The sequence below is a fragment of the Crocodylus porosus genome, unplaced genomic scaffold (genome assembly GCF_001723895.1).
Source record: "Crocodylus porosus isolate Cpor-Errol unplaced genomic scaffold, CroPor_comp1, whole genome shotgun sequence".
In the NCBI taxonomy this organism is placed as follows: Eukaryota; Metazoa; Chordata; order Crocodylia; family Crocodylidae; genus Crocodylus; species Crocodylus porosus.
Genome location: NW_017728910.1, coordinates 26051567 through 26071725, shown reverse-complemented (window position 1 = coordinate 26071725; position 20159 = coordinate 26051567). Strand labels below are relative to the sequence as shown.

At 50.3% G+C, this 20159-nt stretch overlaps 1 protein-coding gene across 4 annotated transcripts in view; it reads right to left on the bottom strand.

Moving 5' to 3' along the window:
• TP63 (tumor protein p63) overlaps positions 1-20159 on the bottom strand; it is a 96549-nt gene that overhangs the window by 13797 nt on the left and 62593 nt on the right. For 3 of the 4 annotated variants that reach the window (XM_019532905.1, XM_019532906.1, XM_019532908.1), the window contains 6 exons: positions 8749-8935; positions 7092-7207; positions 6717-6826; positions 5889-6025; positions 4323-4405; positions 3107-3243 (listed from right to left, as the gene is read on the bottom strand). In XM_019532905.1, coding sequence (XP_019388450.1) covers positions 3107-3243; positions 4323-4405; positions 5889-6025; positions 6717-6826; positions 7092-7207; positions 8749-8935 — 770 coding nt within the window. The remainder of the gene's footprint in view (positions 1-3106; positions 3244-4322; positions 4406-5888; positions 6026-6716; positions 6827-7091; positions 7208-8748; positions 8936-20159) is intronic. The other variant, XM_019532907.1, reaches the window with a different exon arrangement.

The following is a 20159-nucleotide window of genomic DNA, read 5'->3' as shown; positions in this document are numbered from 1 at the left end:
GTACTGGAGAGCCATGCTTTAAGCCAGCATGGTTGCCAAACTGAACACAAACGGTCTTCCAGCTTAATGTACAATAAAAACGACCCCAAAATTTGGCTGTGGTAGAGGCAGGATGAAGATGGATGCTCCAAACCCAGCTGTGATCATGAAGGTATTTGGCATAACAATAAATAAGAGAAAACCATGCAGGAAAACATGAGCAGACAGAAAGAAAATAAGACGCACAGAGACAGAGACGGAGAGAGAGAGAGAGAGAGACAGGCTCTGAGTAATTGTAATTACTGAGGGATTTTCTGATTACCTTGCAGAATCCAATTTTTTTTTTTGATCACCATACAGACTTCTTTTCTTTCTCATCCTTAATCATTAAGACAATTATGTTTCCTGCCCTGCCAAATGCAATTAGGTTATTTTTTTTTCCCTTCTCGTAAATTGACGGTTATCATCATTTTCCAAAATAAGATCTAGTTTATTGCTTTTTTTTTTTTTGAAGCAATGACCATATTGCCCCCGGTAAATTCCCTTTTGCTTCTTTCAACCATCAACCGCACCCCTTTCGAAATTCAGGATGAATCCTCTGCTCTGACCTTAAGTGGAGAATACTCAGCCTGGCTTTTCCATGTTGGAAAACATTTGCAATAGCATGGGAGGTTCTCCGCCTGGTATATAAATGTGCACGAGCACGGTTATGCTTCAAGAATCAGAAACCAGAGAGAAGCAGCCAAGGCTCCTAAGAGCAGCAATCGGAGCCACGTGGGCAGACCCCCAGAGGATACCCAGAGACCCCCATCCGACTCGCGCTCTCTGTCGCACACACCAAATTGCACGGTGTGACGTGTAGCTTCAAATCCCGGCGTACGCAGCTCACAGGCAAAACGCTGGTGCGTGCTTCTGGAAGCCCTATTCATAGCTACAAAAAATACACTTCCCCTTCCTGACAAAAAAGCAGCGTGGTAGACGAGTTGCATTTTATTTGATTTTGGATGCCAACAGGGCCTGAATCCCTCCTTAAGCAAGTGCCCACTAACCCTTGCCTTCCTGCATGGGAGCTTCTTCTCAAACTCAGCGACTGCAGATTGCCTGCCCTTGCACTGAGATGCTGCAAACTCCTCCCAAAAGAAAGGTAACTACCACCAAAACCTATTGTTTTAACACTAAAGGCGCTTTTCTCAGTTCGTTTGTCACGGAGCAAAGCCTCTAACTCAGGTAAACCCACCGGAAAGCCAACTTGGCGCATGTTTCAGCGGATGATTGGAGCCCTCTCCCTGCTCAAGACTGAGCGAGGACCAGACAACCGCTGAAAAGTAACTTTTCCTCCTGGCATTGTTCAAAGCATCTAATCGCCTGCCCCCCTGCCTGTATCAGCGCACACTCAGCAGCTGAGAAACAGCCCGGGAACTGGCACAGCGCCACGAGACAGGCTGAAAAGTTTCATTAAACTAAAACGGACGGACTCGTACGCACACAGGTCTGCAAGGCAACAAAAATACCGACTTCTGCTGCCAAAAACCCGTCCCATGGATACGGGAAGAGTGAAAACAGTAATTACAGCAAAGCAACTCTGTCAGCACCCAGAGGCAGGCTGTCATTTATTTCAACCCACTTCTGCTTACAACGCCCCCCCCCCTTTTTTTTTCTTTTTTTTTTTTCTTTTTTTTACAGCAAGGACGACTCTACTTGAGGGGTCTCTCTCAAAGCAGGAAGGTTTCTCTCACTGCTGGCAGGTAGCACATAGATCTGGTGCAATCGCAGGGCATGCATCTAAAAAACAATGGGGATTGCACCAAACGGGTGGTGAGATCCTAAAGCTCCTGGCTGCTCCATTTCAACATAGGGCTTTGTTAATAGCCCCAAAAAGGTCCCAGCTGGCACCAAGACAGCATCCTAAATGCCAGTGGGTGGAAGTCACCTGGTGCAGAGGGCTGGCACAGGTCTGGGGGCACCACACCTTGGGAGCCCTCGAGGGCTTGGATGGTTCATTGGCCTCATCGCGGCTCTGCCATGCCATGAGTTACACATCTGGTGCACAAGCAACAAGGAAAAAAGTCTCACCAAATGCCACTACCTCCAACAGACATTGCCACTTGCTGATGCTCAGGAGAGCAATTAAAGCGAGTTGGAGGATCTGGGGGCTACTTTCAACTCCGTCACTGGCATCTTACGGCCGTTTCCATTTCCCCGCAAGTTTAGATGCTTACCTACATTTTTAGATCCTTCTCCCTTTCCAAAAATGGGGACAACAGCAGTTCCTCTCACCCGCACACCAAAATTAACCTTTGTAACTGCTTTGAGACCCTGCACTGATGTGGCTTTAGGCATGTATAAAAGATACTGCTTTACAACTCCCTGAGGGCCAGGCAGATATTCTTGCCTCTCTGCCATTATGAGCATCAGGCTTTTAAAAGTCCCGCAGTTTTGGTGAACCTACAATTTGATTTTCCACTCCAACCCTGAACCTGCCCATCGGTGACATCAAAGGAGTAATTCCCCAAAGGTGCAACGGGGCTTGCAAGCCGGGCTCTCTTGGAAGAGGTCACCGGGCGAGAGTTGGGGGGTGGATGAGCTGGGGCTGTTCAGCAGGTTGCTCCTTTGCCACAAAAAGCCCATGGCAAGGCAGCCCCCCGCTCTGCACTTCCATCCAAAATGCTCATCTTGTCTGCAGGCAGTTTGAGGGAAAGGCTCTTGACTCGATGCAAGTGAAGATGGCCTCAGATCACTGATCCAAAGCCCTCTCTGCTCAGCAGCCTGTCCCTGTGCATGCTAAGGTCGAGGGCACATGGTTTGCACTAAGAGGAGGCTGGCACAATTCAGCCCCCAAGCACAGTTTGGAGGGGAGGGGGAGTCTGGATGGGTTTGCTCCATTGCAGAAACAAGTCAAGGTTAGATCTCAGAGCCTCCAAGAAGCCCACTTGCTCTTGCCATAGCAGGTAAGAGCTCGCTGCTCCTTGCCTGGCTACCAAGCCAGGGTTTTGCAAATGGGATGAACTGAGGACACCCTTCTTAACCACCATCAACAAGCATGACCCACGTGGACCTCCTGTCTCTCTTTCTCTCTCTTGTCCACCTCCCCAGCCCCACAGTCCTTGCTCGCTTGCTAAATACTCACTGCTTTTGGAGCAAGTGCTGGTGCTGCTGCTGCTGCTGCTGCCGGTAGGTCTCGATCGTGTGCTGCGGGAGGTACTGCATGAGCTCCAGGGACTCCTTGATCTTCAGTAACATTTCGTACGTCTCCCGGCCCCGGACCTGGGCAAAGGAGATGAGAGGGAAGACGACATAACCCTTAGAGACCAAATATTACAAAGGCAAGAGCTACAGCCCCCACGTGATCTCTTCAAAGCCAAACAAGAGTAGAGCTGCACGGACAAGCACCATCCATGCTCTTTCTGAGGGTCACAATGATCAACCCTTGCCTTAAAACTAGCGTCTAACTGCTGCACCTTTAAGGGAAGAGGTCACAGGTCAGATATGGGTGATGAATGCTTAACATTTTGGGGTTGTTCGACACCAAAGTTTTCAATGAGCTCAATGCAACTTTACTGGGTTAATGCCCTGGGTATTAGCAAGATCCAGCTGCACAGGACTTGGACGATACAGGGGCAGGAGCCACGGAAACCCTTAGGTGCATGAGGTTTACATGCATCTGGATTCAAGCTTCATAGGCCCCAAACATCTGCAGGAAGGCAGCACTGGTCTGGGCTCTTAAAGCGCTCTCTGTGCTACAAGTCTTAGGGCCAAGCACCATGCACTAGGAAACCGGTAAATGGACAATCACAGACCCACTTTGCTCCTCCACTCCCAGCTGTGTCCTGTGCTATTTACAGCACATTGCATTTCTATCAATCGCTTCCTCCCTGTGACAGATAATGCTCCTAAAAAGCCCAAGAAATATCTGCCAGAGCATGGAGGAAAAAAGGATCTGGGTCCATTATCGCTGGAGGAAGTTTGGATCCTAGAGAGGCAGGCGTGATGGGAGAAAGCTGCATTAGGCAGTAAGTCCAGCCACCTGCTAGGACAGGCTGTTCCCTCCTGGATGCTCTGGAGCAATTTGCCCAGGCTGTTTTGAAAGGATTTGCTCAAGTGGGTCCTGCATGGTATACATCTGGAGGATGAACTTAAGGTACCTGATTTGCAAAAGCCATTTCTTTCACTCCTGTACCTAATCTGTGGATAATCCCATCTGAGATGAAGGATTCCCCCCCCCCCCCCTTTTTTTTTTTAAACTAAGCACCAAAAAAGTAGCTGTTTAGCCTTAATCTACTTATAACAATACCAAAATAACCAACAAGCTATGAAGGGAAAAGACAAAGAGGCAAATGGCTTACCGGCAAGTACAAGAGCTCATCGTCAGGAGAGCGCCGCTTTTTGATTGATGTCATCTGGATGCCGTGGGTGCCCTGCCGGAAAGCTGCAAAGAGATCCCCAAAGTGCCCCATTAAGAGACCCCCAATGCATGGGGTGGTTGCAAAGAGGATGGAGCCGGGCTGTTCTCAGTGGGGGCAGATGGCAGGACAAGGAGCAATGGGCTCAAGCTGCAGCAAGGGAAGTTGAGGTTGGATATTAGGGGGGAAAAAAAATCTTTCACTAGGAGGGTGGTGAAACACCGGACCAGGTTACCCAGAGAGGTGGTGGAGTCTCCGTCCTTGGTGGTTTTTAAGACTCGGCTAGACAAACTTTGCCTGGGATGATGTAGTTGGGGCTGGTCCTGCTTTGACTAGGAGGCTGGATTAGATGTAACCTCCTGACATCCCTTTCAATCCTCATTTTCTATGATTTTCTCTCTCGCTGTGCTTCCAAGGAGAATTCAGAGGAGCGGACCCATGTATACAATAGGTTGGATGAGACGTGAGGATGTATTTTTGTGACTGTGAGCTAAAGAGAGACACTGAAAACCATACATTTGAAGGCGTGTATGTGGCCATAAAGAGCGGGAAGTCAAAAAACACACAAACCAAACTCGCTATAGGATAGTAAGCCTGCATTTCACCACTAAAGCAAAAGCATTGTGATACAGTATAGGGCACAACTTAAGTACAGCACTAAAAAGCCCTTAACACACCAATAATTGTAGGTGCTTGTAGTCAGGGTGCTCTGGGCAGCCAGCAGAGCCACGGCTAACCAAACTGGGGCCACGAGACGGATGCCGACAGCAAGTACAATGGACAAAAGCACTGGCATCACCAGGCTGGCCAGTTATGAGAATACCCTCCCCAAATTGCTCAGTTCTTTAAGGGAGCAGAGCAGAGACCAGGAAGGTTGAATCCCTCAATGAGGCAAGTCCTCCAGCTACAGCCCGGTGCCCAGCTAAATGGTTTCATGCCATCACTGGGCATGCAGGAAACCCCACCCTGGAGCTGGGTATTATCAACAGCCATGGACATGCTCCCAAAGGAGAGCACTCAAAACAGCTCCAGCACTGCGGGGTTGAAATGAAGCCGAGTGTCGTCCCCTGTGGCAGGGGCAGCTGCAACCCTGAAGCATCTTGAAAGATGAAGCATTGCAGAGAAATATGGAGCATGGCTCCAGTGCACACGCAGGGCCACAGCAGGTCGCTGTAGCCTGGCCTGATGGGTTGGACAACACCATCGCCATCCAACAGCAGCACTTGGGACAAGTCACCGCTGGTCCATGCCACACTGGGGACAGCTGGGCCATGACTCCTTGATGGAGCCAACTGGGTCAACACCCATGCATTGGTAGGCAGCGGTTTTAATCCACAGCCCGAACAGAAATCCCCACAGATCCTTTTCATGGCAGTTTCCTGCCTTTCGGATCCCCCCCAACGCCCTCCTGTCTCTGGCCAGTCTTCATTCCCCGGGGACAGAAGCTGGAAAGCTTCCCACGCACCAAAAGCTTGGCCTGCCCTCGGCTCCGCTTTGCCAGCTACTTACGGCGCTTCGTACCATCGCCGTTCTTTGTGCTGTCGGAAACTTGCTGCTTTCGGATGCTGTCTTCATCTGCCTTGCGATCCCGGCCCGGGCAGGCGCAGATACGGGCTTCAAAACACCTGCGGCCCAGGACTTGTCCGCTAAGGCAAGGAGGAAGAGAGGGAGCGATCAACCAAAGCCCTGAAGATGTCACACCTCTCACAAGCAGGCTTAAAACTCCCAGCGTCAGGTACCATACACGCAGAGGATCAGCATATCAGCCTGTGTCCATTCCCATCCCTGCCCCAGCTCACAGACATGTGTTTGCACAGAAGCCCATCTCCAAGCCAAAGACAACTACCAGCCTCCTGACCCACTCGCTTTGGGCGTGCAAATCTGAGCACTTAGCACCTTACCAATCGCTGTATCTCGGTCTGCTCTTTTAACACCCGAGATACGATTGCATGGCAGGAGAGTTTATTGCTTGGCAAAATATCCAGCAGGAAACTCAATGCTCAGTGAAGTTGGAAAAAGAGATGTGAAATGGCTGCTGCTTCAGCCCTTTATATGCAAGGGGTTTCATCCCCAAAGCAAAACTGTCTGCACGTAGCAAATGGGGAAGCCAACACACAGGCTACAGGTGTCTCCAAAAGCCACACAGCAAGTCATGTGGAGGTGGGACTGGACCTCCAGCATCCCCATTAGCTGCCCAACCCTGGCTTGAGAGGCTGCAATAACCTCCAGCTCCTGCACATTAAGGAATTCAACAAGCCATCCTGGTCGGGATGGGGACCAGTACTGCCTGCCGAAAACAGGGCAAAACTCTGCCGCCGACTTCCCGGCACTACTCACTCTCTGGTTTCCAGCGTCACAATGATGAGGATGGGCCGGCGGTTCATGCCTCCGACGCAGCTGCTGTTGCACATGAAGTTGTACAAGACCGTTGTGAACTCGGTGCCAACCTGCGTTGGGAGAAGCCAGCGTAAACGGGCGGCAGAACGTGCATCCCTACCTCGCTAAGAAATTTGCTTTCCCCAAAGATGGGCCCAGACTGGAATACTTGGATCTCTCAGGGTCTGGAGAAGTCCAGATCCTGTGGGGATGAGGGCAGGTCAGCTCTCAGCCCATAGGCAACCAGGACGGCGGTACCACGCGAGGGAGAACTGTGGAAGCACAATGGGGTGCCTTCAAGAGGGAGCAGAAAGGAGCCCTTTGCTCTTGATTTACCTGGGGTGGTTCATAGGGAACAAGGACGCTCTGCCGGCCCGTGATGGGGTCTTCTACGTATTGTGCATGACTGTTTCCTTCCACTCGGATCAAGTGGCTGGGAGGAGCGATCTGCCCTGCAGATGGAAAGGAAGAGAAGGGGAGAAGTGTTTCAGTAAAGGATGCTCGTTCGCTGGCAGGGTCTTTTACCAGAGGAGAAAGGCCTCGGGCTGCTACAGATGCCTTCACATCGCCCCTCTTTATCTAGCATTCGTGCACTTCACCTTTAATGCCCTGCCCTATTCTCACAGCACAGGCACGGGACAGGGAAGAGGTGGAGGGCTTGCTTAGGGTCGCACAAAACACCATAGTGGAGCGGGAAATCAAACATGGGCAGGCTAATCCCTAACCTCTGCACCATCCCGCCTCAAGAGAGGATGCATCACCCGGCTATGGGTTTGAGAGCCCTATGGTAACGCACTAGCCCAGCTCCACGGGAAAACCTTAAAAAGCCTGAGTATGAAACAACCCCACTCCTTTGAAGCCCTAAAGCTTTGACTTCCTTTCCAATCAAGGCTCCATGCTCTTCCTACCACTCCTGGGCCCAAAGGAGGCACAAATGAAAAGAAATACAAGTCAACTCAATGGCCCCTGTCAAAAGCCACCACTTCTCGCAGGCAGCGCACAGATCCTTTCTTCTCGGTTTCTACAAAGTTTGCAAAAATGGTAAAAATAATCATCTCCAGTGATGTCATTTTACTTTACGTTTAAAAAGGGGGGGGGGGGATGTTCTTCAAGAAAAGTTGCTTTAAAATAAGAAAAAAAAGACAAAATATTTTATTCTGAACAAATCAAAACCTTCCTCAGCATAAGTTCTTTCTCTGAAACAAAATTTGATCAACATTGATATGGGTTTTTTAAAAAAAAGGCATTTTCTGACCGAAGACTGCTTCGCTGAACGTTTCCCACCCAGCTGTGCTTCCCAAACCATCTGAATGTCTGGTTATCATTGCATTTGTATATTAAAAGAGATCAAATCACAGCCTCTTCACAGCAGCAGCCAGGCTTCCTGATACATTTTCAGCTACCACGTGCACCAGGTCAAACAAGTGGAATAGAAAATGAACCGTATCTAAAGCTAAATGAATGCCATCTATTTGGGTAAAACAAACACAAAATTTGTTTGCAAAAATGAGAACACAGGCCATGCCTGGAACAACCGATCACCCGAAACCTGAAACGGGTAACTGGAGATCAATAACAGATCAGTGCATGAGAGTGCAGATTAACATCAGATCAATATATTCATATTAAATGGGAAGCAGAACCGGCTACAGTGTGCAGCCAGCCCTTGACATTACCCTCTTCGAGGCAAACTTCCCCGCGTCTTTAAAGCTGGGATTAAGGACTCGGGGTGATATTGCATCCTGTCACTAGATCCTTGCCCTAGCAGCACCGACCATCATTCCTGAGAGGAACAGCTGCTTCTCAGAGAAAGCGAGTCTGCGGAGGGGAGGGACGAGGTCGTCCAAGCCAGGAGGGCACTGCTTCAGCCCTGCAGCATGCCCACGAGCTAAAGCAGCGCAGAGATGTCAGATGCCAACCGAGTGGACATGGAAGAGTGAAGCCCACACGCAGGTCACCCAGTAAAGCCCTCCCACGCCACACGGCCCCTTACCCTCATTGAACTCCCGGCTCAGCTCGTGGTTGGGGCAACGCTTGACCACCTCTGTGACGTGCTCGGCTTTCTTGTAGACGGGCATGGCGCGGATGACGGCGCCCTGCGGCGGCGGGGTCATCACCTTGATCTGAATGGGGCATGTCTTGGCGATCTGGCAGTACAGCTTCTTCAGCTCGGTGGAATACTGGAGGGGAAGAGCAGAGCGGTCAGCAGGGTTGGTGGTGGGGCTAAGAGGTGTGCGGATATGACCGTGGCCAAAAAGCACCTTGTGATCATGGCCAACTTGCCCTCAGAGCCTCTTTGGACCCATTTTATACAGAAGAGAAATGAAGATGGGCGCTGCTTCTGAAGATGGGCCTCTCTGAGCATTGGCAAGCTCTGAACTCCCGGCCAACTTGCAGCCAGAAGTCCTACGATATTCAGCAAGCAGCTATAGACCGGCATTTGCCACCTCCATCCCTTGTGCACTGCTGGCTACAGGCACCTGGCGTGCCCCAACTACATCAGGTCACTAAATCCTTCCACCAACGTGGATGGTGGATCCTTTTGACTTCTTGCTGCTTTAAACAGGCTGAGAAGGACACGTGGCCCCCAATGGCCTTAGATCGCCACGCATCTGAATGAGACGTTCTGGTCATAACTTGCATGAGGGTTTGGGGCACCTGCCAATTAGTGATTATGGCCCGGATCTGATCCCACCTGTATAGGAGCAAATGGCGCTTGCATTGCTAGGTGTTGTTGCCCAAGTGGCATTTCAGGTCCCTTTAGCCCAGTTGCCCTGGGAAGTTAAGTAGCCCTGAATAAGACGGGAAGGGACAGGAGGGGCCTGTCACCTTGCAGCCTCATGCTTAGGGCACGTACCCCTGCCCCACAGCTTTCTTTCCATACGATCCAAGAACTAATAAATCTAATACATCACTGGGGGCAGAAGCCAGACAAGGATGCGCCCTTCTGCATCTCATTTGAGCCCTCGCAGTCTACTCCTCTTCCTCTGTTGACTGCCCAGAGAGCTGCCATGTATACAGTGAAGGGTGCTCATGGCCCCAACCCACCCATGGTCCAGTACTACGTGGTCTTTGCTGCAAGATGTTTTCTATTCTAGGCCCCCGCTGGAGCTGAGCATGAGCTGGGTCTCTTGCTCCCTGCCTAGGTGCCCTCACCACTAGGCTAGTAGGCTAAACAGTAGTTGTGCTCTTCCCTCCTCCTCCCTGCTAGTCTTGATTTTTCTGTGGCCAACATCCCGAAGACTTCCACAGACACTACGTACACTTCCTGATACAAAAGGACTGCTCTGGAGCACAGGTAGCCAAGAGAAGATCACTCAGACAGCTTACTTAGGCCACTTAAGGGAGAGCTTACTTAAGCCACTTAAAAGGAGGGCTGGACCTAGGCCTGTACGTGGTGGGTTCAGATTAGACCTCAGAAGCCTTCAAGTTTCATACTCTCAAGTACCTCTACAACCTCTTCCTCCAGGAATCCCAAAGTACTAGCTATACGCCGAAGAACAGCATTACTGCCTGATTATTTATTTATTAATTTATTTATTTAGACCAATTGATCAGCCCAAACTCACAGCAAGTCAGAAGCAGACGGGACTAGCACCCCAGCACAGAGTTCAAGGGCGTGTAGGTCAGCAGAAAGCAACTCCTCACCACTGAGGTCAGATGCAACCACGCGCACAGCCCACCACGTCCCAGCTCCTTTGAGTTACCGCTACAGCGCACTGCGCTCCTGCCTTCCACCTGGCCACCGTCCCAAGAGAGGTCTCGCCAGAAATTTAAACCCAACACCATTGAGCAGAGTGCCGAAGGGACTTTAGCCATGCCTGCGTGCACACCCACGATCACAATGGATTAAGCAAGCTCTTACAGGGCTGGCTACACTGCAATCTATGCCTCTCTCCAGGCTGTATCCATCAAAGGCAGCTGTCCAGTCTACTTGACCAAGGGACGTGCTTCAAAAAGCGACAAAAAGGCTATTTATTTACCTTAGTCCAAGCATAAAGAAAATTGGTGACTCAAGCTCAGCTATGAAGGCCTCTATTCTCTTCATGATGTTCTGGGGAATTTAAAGCAAGGAACTCCCCCATTCAGACTAACCACACACTAACCACAGGAATTGCTGGCATCCTCCCACATCCATCCATTAATTTCTTACAGCAGAAGGAAAGCAAAAAACCCCAAAGTGCTTGTTTTCTTGAAAAGGTCTTTCACTGCCATGGCTCATGTCCCTGGTCCCAACTGTTCAAACAAGAACCCAACAGGTACATACAGGTTACAAACACAAGCTGGCCATCATCTCCTGCCAGCGCAGGAGTGCCCGTCACATCTGCGGGCGGGTGGCTGGTGATTTGACAGCAAAGGGATTAGTTATTGATGGTCCAGGAATTATTTGCATTTCAAAAGTTTGCTCACAGCAACCTGCGAGATGGTCAGAGCTGGGAGACCGGCAGCGGAGATGGAAGGTGGGAACAGGGCAGGTCCCCTCCTCCTTTGCTCCACACCACTGCCCTGTTCCCGAGTCTCGCATTCCCTATGGCCGAGGCGCTGCAAATGTTTCAAGTTGAAAAATAAATAAATAAACCAAATTGCTAAAAGGTGAAGATGAAATTGTGCAACGTGTTTTATGTGCCTGCAGGCCAGAGATTAAAGCACACAAAGGATTTACCCAGCCTGCGGAAATGGGGAACGCGCCAATCAATTAGAAAAGACTGATTGCGAAACAAGCTCTAGATGCTGATATATCAGAGGCTTATTTTTAACCTGCTATTTCATATTAATGGTGGTGCGTTTTGGTTTTTTTTGTTTTTAATTACAAAATAAAATAGCCACTCACATTTTAAAATGGTGGGAAACTTAGCAACAGCACGTTGCTTAATATGCTAATCTGGTTACAGTCTGTGCTGCTGTCATCGCTTCAAATGGTCAATATAAATCATGAAGGCAGAGTTAACCACCTCCCAGATTTGGATCTCCAAGTCCTACGAATGAAGGCTGGGCACTCAAAAACCCTTATGCAACTCTGGAAATGATGTGCATTGGTACATCACATCTCAGTTTAATGAGGAGGACAGAACATGCTGTAGGGGAGAACATGTCCGATGTCTACAGGTATTACAAGAGGTAGACAGCAAAGAGGACAATGCTAGGCCAATCCCAACAGTGTGGGCTAGGGTGATAGCGTTACGAAGCCAAAAAATCTGCCCAGGTATGGAGTGAATGATGGTCTTAACAGCAAAGCGCTTGAGGCGAACTGCAAGACTCGTCTGAAAGAGAACAGCTCATGCCAATCACTTGTCACCTGGGAGGCCCTCAACGTGTATACTGCAAGCAGGGACCATATTGTAGAAATGCAGCAGGAAGTGAATCCATGATTCAGGACAGGTAACAAATGGAAAACACCATATCTAGATTAAACTGCTGGGCAGGAGGTATAGGAGTGGAAATGTCAGCAGGCCAAAGGTTTAACTGCCAAAACTAAAAAACTTTCACTGGGATGAATGCACCTACTTGCTGGGATCGCTCCACCAGACATCAGGAGAGCAGCAGCAAGCAAAACAGCGCACCTGCAGATTGAAGCCGGAGGCACCTACTACAGCTCCCAGCAGGCTACACTCGGGGCAAAGTTTCCTCGCTCTAACAAAACCCCTAGATGAAAAACAGACAGAAACATGAAGAGAAATGTGGCAGTCATGACTAGAGATGACCCAGGAGGGAGTCAGGATGAATATCAAAACTGCCAAACATCTTCCTGCAAGTGCAGACCTTGCCTGGCCAACACAGAGGTGCTTGAATCATCTCTGAACAAGAATGAGTAATAAGGCTGAAGTTAACATGAAACTGGGGATGCTCCACCCATGCAAACCCATGCACAGGAAACTTTCAGACTACAGACCACCTACCTGCTGGCCTGCCCACGTACGGGGGAAACCACACACCGGCGAGGACCTTGCTAAGGCTACAGATTGAGCAGCAGCATGCACCTGCTTCTGGAACCAAATTTGAACGTAACGAAAGACACAAGACGACGACTGGACTTAATGCCCTGGCCCATGACCAAAAATAGACAGAACGGTAGGTTTAAGTCTTGTTTAACCAGAAATACCAAGACAAAAAGTCAGACAAAAAATTCATGACCTCCAGGCCAGGAGAAGTGTCCCGGTAAAGCTTCAGTATTGGAGACTCTGGTCTCAGATTGCATGGTAACGCTGCTGCTAATGAAAGGAATTGGTCTGATAACATCGCTTGATGGCATCTCACATCCAGGTGGATAAAAGTTCACGGGCATTTCAGTGGTCACCAAGAAGCGCGTATGAATGATGCCGGATCTGGCCTTTCAGTTAGTGCAATGAACAGCCAGGACAGGCCTGCCAGCTACCAGGCCTCTGCAGCAAAAATCCTACTCGACTTCTAGGCAAGTTCTCGCAAAAGCACGGAGCACTTCAACTCCAAGACATGGACTCGAGCTCAGCAGGACACAGGCCCAGGTGGGTAACCGGCCTGCCCTCCTCCTAACCCCACTGCAGCTCCCGGGGCCCACTCTGGCCACCCGTGCTTTGGAGACACCATTGAGCCCGTGAGCTGGAGAGGCCAAAAGCAAAGCGACCACAGACAGAAAAAACAAGCAGCAAATATGAGAAGACAGGAGATCTTCACAGCCTCACTTCTCCCTGACTGCAGCAAATCTCCTGAGGGCCAGCGTCCAAATTCACGTCGGGCCAAGGGACCTGTAAAATCTGCCGTCACAATCATATACGCAGAGTGTAAATCTGTCCATCAAGTACCCACCGTTGGATATTAAATAATATCTGTTGGATATTAAAGTACCCACCATTGGATATTAAATTGGCTTCGGCTTTCGTTTCTGTCAGCCTCCTTGTGCTCAGGGGTCACCTGAGTCCCAGCTATTTCTCTGCATAAACCAAAGTGAGATGGTTTTTAGTCTGGCTGCTGAAGGACCGAGCACTACAAAACTCGTCACCACCTTACCAGGCCTCGTGGTGAGCAAGCTGAGCAAGGGGACTGAGCCATCTAGACGTGGAGACCAGATCAGCTCTTTACGAACCAAACCAAAAACCGACTCTTTTCCCACTAGCCCCTAGGGTCGGCGAAACGGACTGAGCAACAGCCCGAGATACTTTGGGATAAAAAACATGCTTCCAGCACCTTAACCACAAGCCTTTTGTAAATGGATGCACAAAGACAGCAGTGCCGCCAACTCTCACTGCTGTTCTGGGTCTTGCAGCATTCGGTCTTCTTTTTTTCCCTAAAAAACCAAGGGTATGAGAATCGTGGCTTCCGTTATTTCTAACTAGAATTGTAAACTTTTAGCCTTACTAGGAGGGGACTTCTGGAAGGGGGACAGGAGCTGAAAGCATGGCTCGATGGTGTCTTAAAGGTGTAAGATGACAAGTCAAGGATGCAACCTGTGTGGCTAAGGAAGCCGCTTGGTCGTCAACCCCAGCTTCCAATTTTCTGGCCTGGAGCTGCAAAGGCTTGGGGATGGCAGACCTGGGGACAGGGATGAAGCAGAGACTCCAGACAGTAACGCTTTGTAAAAGACATTTTACAGGTGTCTCTTGAGGTTCATAATATTCAATCGATACTGAATTGCTTGACTGACAGGGGCTTACGGCATGGTAGGAGTTGCCCAAAGCAATGGCTAAGACCTGCTTCACCAATGAAGAAGCACTGCCATGCTGCAACGAGGCTCTGGTTTTTCCAGCTGTGGGCACAGAGAGATGAACTTTCCAGTGGGAACTCGGAGCCGATCCACAAATGACCAGATTACAGGTTATCCGAGGAGCGATGGGAATAAGGTTTGCCATGCAATATCACGGTAAAAAGAAAAAGGGAGAATCCTGGCACGTCTGGTCCATTTGGATCAGATATTTTATACAGCGTCAATAATCTGGGTTTACCCCCGGCTTCTCGAGACTAGTTTTACTGCGTCGCGGGCTGCTCGGTATTGTGCTCTCGCCCCGTATTGCACACAGAGCACGGAAATTAAACCGCTCGGGAGGAGAAGGCTGAAAATTAGCTTGACCCAATAAATGGGCCTGTCATTTTGCAACAAGACAACTGCTATTATCCATTAGCAGGAACAAAAGCTGCCCCAACACCACAGCCCCGGGAGCTAATCCCGAACATGGAGAGAATTTCGATTAGGCTTCGGGAACACAAGGTTATTTAATATAAAAGCACCAGGAAGGCAGCCCAGCCATACGTTCTCAGCTAAGACAGGGAGGGGAAATTAAAAAAAAAAAATCATCTTTGCTCAGCCTTTTCTCTGGGGGGTTCAAGCACTATCTGTCATGTCCCAATCAGCAGACTGCAAGGGATTGCTCACAACAGCAGTAAATTCAGCTCTTTGACTAATAATATGTTTTAAAGGGAAAGAAAGAAGAAAGAAAGAAAAAAAAAGCATTCCAGCGACTCCGGCCCTACCCTTACCACCTGCCTGAGCAGACATCCTATATTACACACTCTTGGCATCTTGGCGGGTAATTCGGTATTGCAATGCGTGCACATGCCAGCCAACATCAGCCGACACCTGTCTGATTTCTCAACAAGCCCCCTTCTCCTGAAGGTGTGTCAACAAAAGGTTTAAAAGGGGGGAAAAACAACTTTCAACTCTCAAATGAAGCATTTTCAGCTAAAGAAAAGAAAAAGAGAGAGAGAGAGAGAGAGTGTCAATCAGTCTCCTGGAAGGAACTGCCCCTCTTGTGCAATGCAAGTCACGTGGGTTTTCCACTGAACAACTAACCGTGATGCAACAAAATCCCCCAAAACACTACTTAGGAAACCTCCCTGTAATCTCATCCTTGCCCTCAAAACAGTCAAGGCACTTCGGCCCACCAGGCTTTCGCCCCGAAGCCAGTGACGTGTGTTGTAAAGGCCAGATGCTTATGACCAAAAAAAGGCCATCTCAGATATGAGCTTGCAAATGCAAGGCCATTTCTTCCAGTCTTTTCTGCTCAGATTAAGACACAATGAAATACCTCCCCCCCACAGCTGCTCACTTGCTGGTTCAAGTCAATCCCAACTAGCCTGAATTTAGGCTGCAGTTTCACAACGACTGGTTAGCAGCTATTTCTTCACTGTCCAACTGCCACCGAAAGTGCTTCAGGAATAGAAAATCCCATCACCAGTGTGGACACGGGCTCTGGTTTGCCAGGGCCTAGGGCCGTGATCCCATGACACCCTGGTTAAAAAAAAATGTTAGATGGATGGGGTGCACTTGGATGCACTCTTAGGTGTGCAAGCATGATTCACAAGATAAACCCAGAGCCTTCAAATACGAACCCAGAGTGTGAAAGCCGTTCTGCACGGTTACGGTCTTTGCAGCGGCAGAATTGCTTCGCTGTTCCTCTGTAGTCAAAAAACGAGTGAAAACCAAGAGCCGGCATTTTCCACTGGGGATCTGCAGTTTAAGCAAGGCCTAAAAAGGCTGAGAACCACTGGCCTAACTAAAGTATTGTGTTTTCATACTTGCTCCAGGGGCTGCAGTCAATTCAGGGGGCTGCTTCTGCCGGTCATACGCTCAGCTCATAACTGCGGGTGTCCACGAGTAGAGCTAACGGGACTGCACGCGCCGGCCGAAGCAGCACCCAGGCTGCTTCAGAAAACCTCAGCTTCAGATGGCTTGGAGGAGAGAGCGTGGAGAGGGAAGGAAACCCCGTCCACCCAAAAGAGCCCGCAGGCCGGCCGGATCCACAGGACAGCGAGTGCTTAGAGCCTCTGCCGGCCACGCTCGAGAGCTCGTGCAAATTGCACAGGGCGTGAGCGAGCAAAACTGCCCTCCGGGCTTCCTATGAGGACTGACGCACAGCACTGCAGTGGATCAGCCCCGAAGCCCAGATGGGGAGGGCTGAAGATGGTTCAGCATTACTGCAGGGCCTCAAGAGCTCCACGGGGTCCTCGCCGAAGCCTCTCGCGGAGGGGCCCCGGGGCAGTAACTCCTGGAGGAGGTCTCCTCGTCCCCTCAGGGCCAGGCCACGCCATGCCCGGGGGATGCGCGTGAGGGCACCCTGCATATCCATCCTCCTGCCAGGCAGGTCTGGGATAAAGCCGCACTCTCTCTTCTCCCTCCTGGTCATGGCTTGTCCGAGCGCCTGCCGCGCACAGAGCAACAGCAGGTCGGCTCGTTATCCGGAGAGCACCCCTGCGAGGAGGGGGCGCGTCACCCCTGTTCTTCCCCAAAGAGAGAAACTGAGGCCCAGCATCCAGTCCCCAACCCTAGGACCTCGGTTTTCCTGCCCCTCTCCATGCCCTAGAAACCCAGGGAGCTGCACCCCTGTCGCACAGCCTCCGCCGGGCCGCCAGGCAAACCTGGCACGGGCCCAGCCGGCAGGGGGGACCTTCCCTTGCCGGAGCGCACTCGCCCCTCGCCCCCCTGCGCCCCGCGTGCAGACGGCCGCTTGCCAGACGCACACGGATTGCGCTGACGAGCCATTAAAATCCTCCCTCCGAGGGCTTTTCTCCGAGAGCCGCAGCCAAAGGCCGCCTGTTGCCACCTGTCAGTCGCGGGGATTAATTACCTGAGCGGGGCTGGGAGCGGCGCATTCTTCCTCCGCCGCGCCCACACCCATGTTGACATCAGGCAGGTGGGCCTCGCATCCAGCCTGCCTCCGACCGCGGGGGGGGAGGAAGCCGGGGGTGGTGGGGGACGCACAGGATGGGGATGGGGAGCGTTTACACTGCAAACCGCAAGAAGGAGCAGCGAGGAATGTGTCACAGTGATTCTTTGTTCCCTCGGGGCGCGACAGCGCACAAGGCTCCTAACGCCGGACCGGACTCCGGCGGCAGCTGCTGCACCTTGGAAACTTTAATGAGAAGGAAAAAAAAAAAAGAAAAAAGAAAAAGAAAAATAGCCCAGCCTGCTTAGGTAAACGGGGATGGGGAGGAGTGGAGAAATATAGCCTCCGGGCAAGAATTCAGAAGAACGGAGTCAGATGGGCTGGGTGTTTCTTTCCACCCCCACCTCCTTTCTAAGGGATCAGCTCACCCTTTCCCCATTTCTCTGTCTGCTGCCGGGATGTCTGGCTAATTGCATTTCACCTCGCGAGAGGCGACTGGAAAAACAGAAGTAAAAGCAAGGAGGTGGGAGCATCGTCTGTCCCCGATGAGATCTGAAAGGCAGTGGGCTGGGCTGGGGCTGGGGGCAGGGGAAAGCCAACCCAGAGGGTTAGATACAGGGAGGGCAAGGCACTTGGGTCACTGCAAGGTTCAGCTGAACGTCGACTGGAGCAGGTTACCCAGAGAGGCGGTGCAGTCTCCGTCCTTGGAGGTTTTGAAGCCCTGAGCAAGCAAAGCCTCGGCTGGGATGATGGAGTCGGGGCTGGTCCTGCTTGGAGCAGGGGGTTGGATTAGATGTGACCTCCTGAGCTCCCTCCCAACCCTCATTGTCTAATTTTATATTGCATTAAGATTTCCTCTACCCTTTGTTGCTTTCTATGACTTGTATTCATTTGGCAGGACCAGGATAACCTCTCCCTAAAGGCGGATGCAAGCGGCTGCATTGCTCCACGCAACTGGCTAATACAAGGCATCTCAAAAAGCCGCGTGTACGCGTGCATCCACGCACCACTCCGGCCGTCACCCTGGGTGTCCAATAAGCACCTACAGGAAGATGCATGGTAGGTTCAGCTTGCAGTTTTCCAAGGAAGCAAGAATCATCCTTGATGACCATTCCTAAAGGATGCATACTTATTTTTGGAGACAGCCTGTACGTGTCAGCATGTGCCTCTGTTTACCCACCTTAATGGAAACCCTGTGAGGAGAACGTGCTGCTTTCACATGTTAGAGGAAGAACACCTGGCCCTGCTGCAACCCCTTTGCCCCCACCGAATCCTCTCCAGTCCTCCCCTCTCACCCTAACAAATCAATTCAAGCAAAACCGGTGCCCGGAGCCAACACAGACAGAAAGCTCAGGTGCTACTCGAGGGTCTAGACCACACATGCACAAAATGCATTTACTAAGCGTCTCCCCCGGCCCGCGTGCCAATCTAGCATGCCAGCAGAGGTACTGCTGGCCCCCTGAATGTGCAGGTTTGCTGTGGTCCATATAGTCTCATCCCCACACCCATAATGCCTGCTCCACGTGCTGTTCCCTAACACGTGCCACCCTGACCCCATAGAGAGTAGCAGTGAAGCTAGTCTGAATACAGGGACTAATCAAGGGGCAGGCTGAAGGCAACGCCAGCATACAAATAAGAAGATTTCCAAAAACCTGCAGCAGAGAAAAGCTTTTGGGGACTTGTTAGTGCAAAACCCCCATCACCAACAGACGGTGCCTACATACAGATTTAAACTCTGCGCTGCCAATGAGCTGGACAATCTTGACTGGAGCACGTCTGTGCTAGCAGTGCTTTCACACCTAGCTGTGCCCCAAACCCTGAAAGCATGGAGTCAAAAGACTTAGCAATACCATTTTGTACCCTCCTGCTGCACTATGAAGCCCTTGCACACATGGGCTCACATCTGAGGTTATTTCAGTTCGGGGAATTCAGCTAAACTCCACCAGAAGCCTGAAAAGAATGGGGGCATGGCTTGAAAACAGGGATATTTTGCAGCCGTTCAATGAAAAAAGAAGGCATGGCCCATGGAAACTGAACTGTATCCGAATTCAATGTGACGCCACACAAAACTCTTCCCACGTTTCAGGGCAGAGCTCCCAAAGCACGTTGGGACTGATGGGAACATTTCCCAGCTCCTTCCATCAGGATGGGCATTGCTATATTAACACATGCATACAAAATCTAAAGGTTGCTGGGGGATTTTGATTTTTTTATATATGTATACTCAGTTGAATTCTTGACCTAATAAATATATATTAAATATATATATTTTTAAATTAAAAACTTCATATAAACAACCTAACTTCAGCCTGAATGTTCTACTTGCAAAGCCTTGGCTGGGATGATGTAGCTGGGGCTTGTCCTGCTTGGAGCAGGGGGTGGATGAGATGTGACCTCCTGAGGTCCCTTCCCATCCTTATTTTCTGTGATTTTATATTGCATTAGAATTTCCTCTACCCTTCGTCTCTCTCTTCACACTGAAGTCTCTCTGGGGTACAGATTCCATCTTCTTCTGGTTTTGGAAAGTATCTAGAAACTTTTAGGTGCTCCAGTGTCCAATGCTATGAAGCAGAAAGGCTGTTTCACATGGGAAAGCTTGCAAAGGGGAGTGGGGTTCTCACTGAACTGAAGCTGAAAAGAAGGACAGTGGCTTTCCTATACAGCTTAAGTGCCCACTGCCTCACCAAATACAGGGCCACTGCCTCAACGCACCATTTTTTATTTAAATCGATTCTTCCTTTGAAAACAACCATCCAGAAACATCCTTGCATCTGCCGCTTTATACAGTGCAGGGAATGAGAAAAGTTATGGATTCAACATTTGCCTTCTC